The sequence below is a fragment of the Nelumbo lutea genome, chromosome 6 (assembly GCF_056320005.1).
Source record: "Nelumbo lutea isolate HS-2025 chromosome 6, American lotus-T2T, whole genome shotgun sequence".
NCBI classification, from domain to species: Eukaryota; Viridiplantae; Streptophyta; class Magnoliopsida; order Proteales; family Nelumbonaceae; genus Nelumbo; species Nelumbo lutea.
In genome coordinates this window covers 22164946-22167553 of record NC_142689.1, presented here as the reverse complement: position 1 = coordinate 22167553, position 2608 = coordinate 22164946, and the positions used below count along the sequence as shown (strand labels likewise).

The 2608-nt window shown below is 41.8% G+C and overlaps 1 protein-coding gene across 1 annotated transcript; it reads right to left on the bottom strand.

The window, feature by feature from the left end:
• Positions 1-1087: 1087 nt before the first annotated feature.
• On the bottom strand, positions 1088-2207 carry LOC148847890 (early nodulin-like protein 18). Its single transcript, XM_088951525.1, has 2 exons — positions 1774-2207; positions 1088-1697 (listed from the first exon to the last, which is right to left on the bottom strand). The coding sequence occupies exons 1-2, from the start codon at positions 1982-1984 to the stop codon at positions 1249-1251; spliced, it is 660 nt and encodes a 219-aa protein (XP_088807651.1). The 5' UTR covers positions 1985-2207; the 3' UTR covers positions 1088-1248.
• Between the last annotated feature and the right edge of the window lie 401 nt (positions 2208-2608).

The following is a 2608-nucleotide window of genomic DNA, read 5'->3' as shown; positions in this document are numbered from 1 at the left end:
AAAATAAATAAATAAATAACTCAGTTGTGCACTGGGGTAGAAGAATTTGATTAGAAAGTTGGGCTACGTAGTCTCAAGTTTAGTTAGGCTTGAGTTACAACTAAGCCCGACCTGCCCAAGTTTCACCCTCCATGAGATAAGCCTTTTCCGGCCCACCCAGCAATTTATCTGCCAGTGCCATAGTAGTTTTATTTATTTATTGACACAAAAATTAAAAAAACAATAAATGACTTAAAAAATATAGATATAACAAAATCTTAAGATGGTAAAAACAAAAAAACAATAAATTGTGAACATTTTAAGAGTTTGCTTTTACAAATTATGCTTTTCAGCTTTTTTATTAAATCTCTTCAGTTTGGTTGACCTATTGCCCGATATTAAAACCGAAATGATATTTGATTTGTTCATAATTTTCTTGTGTTTATTTGTACAAATTTTGTACTCGATTTTTTTTTTCTTCTGACTTTTGGATCCCTATGATTTGATCTACACTTCATGCGCTTGTCTGTCTAGGCTGGCCAAATTGATGCTCACAAGTGGTGATCCACCATCTTGTATTTTTCCATTTATGTTGCAAGGGAATTGACCTAAGGTACTAGGGTCTCATCCAAAAAATAAATAAATAAATCATTTATCGGATTCCGATCGGACTCATATTAGATTTCAATATTAAATAGCATTACTTGATTAAACTAAAAATTTTGTTCTGGATCTTGGATTTGGACCCTTTATTTTGTCTTAAATTTCAGACTATCGGAATAGTTTATAATTCAAAACTAAAATAGTAGAAAATACTATAAATAAAGTATTAATAAAAGCAATTAAATTTTGTCAAATTTTCAGTTTTTGACCCCTAATTTAAAAATTTTTCATCACAAATCAAGGGTCCAATATTGTAAAAGTTTACGAAATTTAATAACTTAAAGTACTTAACAATTACAGTCCCGAACTCACCCAGCATCCCATGGTCCTCACTCATTAGCTTTGCAAGATTAACAATTATGGGACCCCTTGGCCTTGGAAAGTGCTAAGGCTCAGTTTGGAAGCAGTACAGCTCTTCACCACCGGTTCCGTTTCGCCACACGAATATTGTAAATGCGTTTTATATTAGCAAAAGAAAAGGAAAAACAAACAAGTATTGCAGAAATCTGATCTGAAGAAAAGAAATGATTCTTTCTGTGTTTTCTTCACAATGAAGGAAAACGATTAATAACTACGAAATCAATCAAATGTATTTGGTGAAGATGATCAGGCGAGCAAAAGCCCAAAGGAAAGAATGACCAACAGCCCAATGCGCAAGTTAGCACCGTTCCTGATCCTGAACCCACTATTGTAGAACCTCTCTTGCTGGCCGGTGGAAACCGTGGAAGGAGGAGTTTGCGAAGAATCGGCGACCGGAGGCTCGGCGTAGGGCGGAGGAGGCGGCTGGTTGAGACTGGGAGGTAGGCCCCGCCCTTGACCCACCACGATCACGAACCCCATTCCCTTCTGGCATTGCACACCATTTTCCGCATCTGAGAAATAATAGGTGTTGCCCACTTTCACAAGCGGCACGGCCACCGTGAACGACTCCCCGATCCTATTGGACTCGCCGTAGATAAACGTGTCGCTGTCCAATGCATCGGTGCTATTGCAGTTTTTGTACGTCGTCTGGTTGTAGGTCTCGATGATCGTCTGATTTGAGTTGGTGTTGAAAACTATATTCAAAGAATTAAGTTAAGAGCTATCACCCCACTTATCAGCTGAGAGAGAGAGAGAGATTAGGTTACTTACTGAGATAGTCTCCGAGGTTGAAGGTCTGAGTAGCGGCCCATTTGGTGTAATCGGTGGCGGGGGTGTTGGTAGTGGGATTGAAGAACCATCCGTTATCTCCCCCGACGGTGTGGTTGGTATAAGGCGGTGGAGTAGTGGTATCAGCAGCTGCAGCTGCGGTGATGAGAAGAGCTACGACCGCTAGCTTAGCCATGTCCGCCGCGGCTGCCATGGCTGATGCCGGATAGGTGATTGACTGATCGGCGCTTGGGATTCGTATTGAGGTTGAGGGTGGAGCCTTTACTTCTTATTTGCTTGGTTGGAGGCGTAATTTATTGGGAAAAGGAAGGGCAGTGCAGAACGGTAAAAGTAACAAGACAGCTAGCCAAGTCAAGAATGGACATGGATAGGGGAAGGGGAGGGGAAATACCCTTCTGGCCTGCTCCCTGCGCCCGGCTCGTGACGACATGCAGCGGGAGCGACAACTGCGGCCTGCTGTCCAATGGGTCCTACCATGAACTTTTCTCTGGCATGGACCAATAATATGTTCCCACCCAATAATGTCCCATCAAGCCACTGCAGCCGTATATTGGTAATATCTCTCTTTCTCGTTCATGGGAGATGTTCCCTATGTGCGGCTGCAGTAGCCTATTGGGATATTTGGTAGCAGATCTGAACCGAAAACTTCTTATCTGTATGTTGGGACATTTGGTAGCAGATCTGAACCGAAAACTTCTTATCTGTATGTTGGGACATTTGGTAGCAGATCTGAACCGAAAACTTCTTATCTGTTATGTGCTCTCTTTTTTCCTCTGAGAGAGAGAGAGGGATGAGTTGGGGCTGTTTGGATGGAATC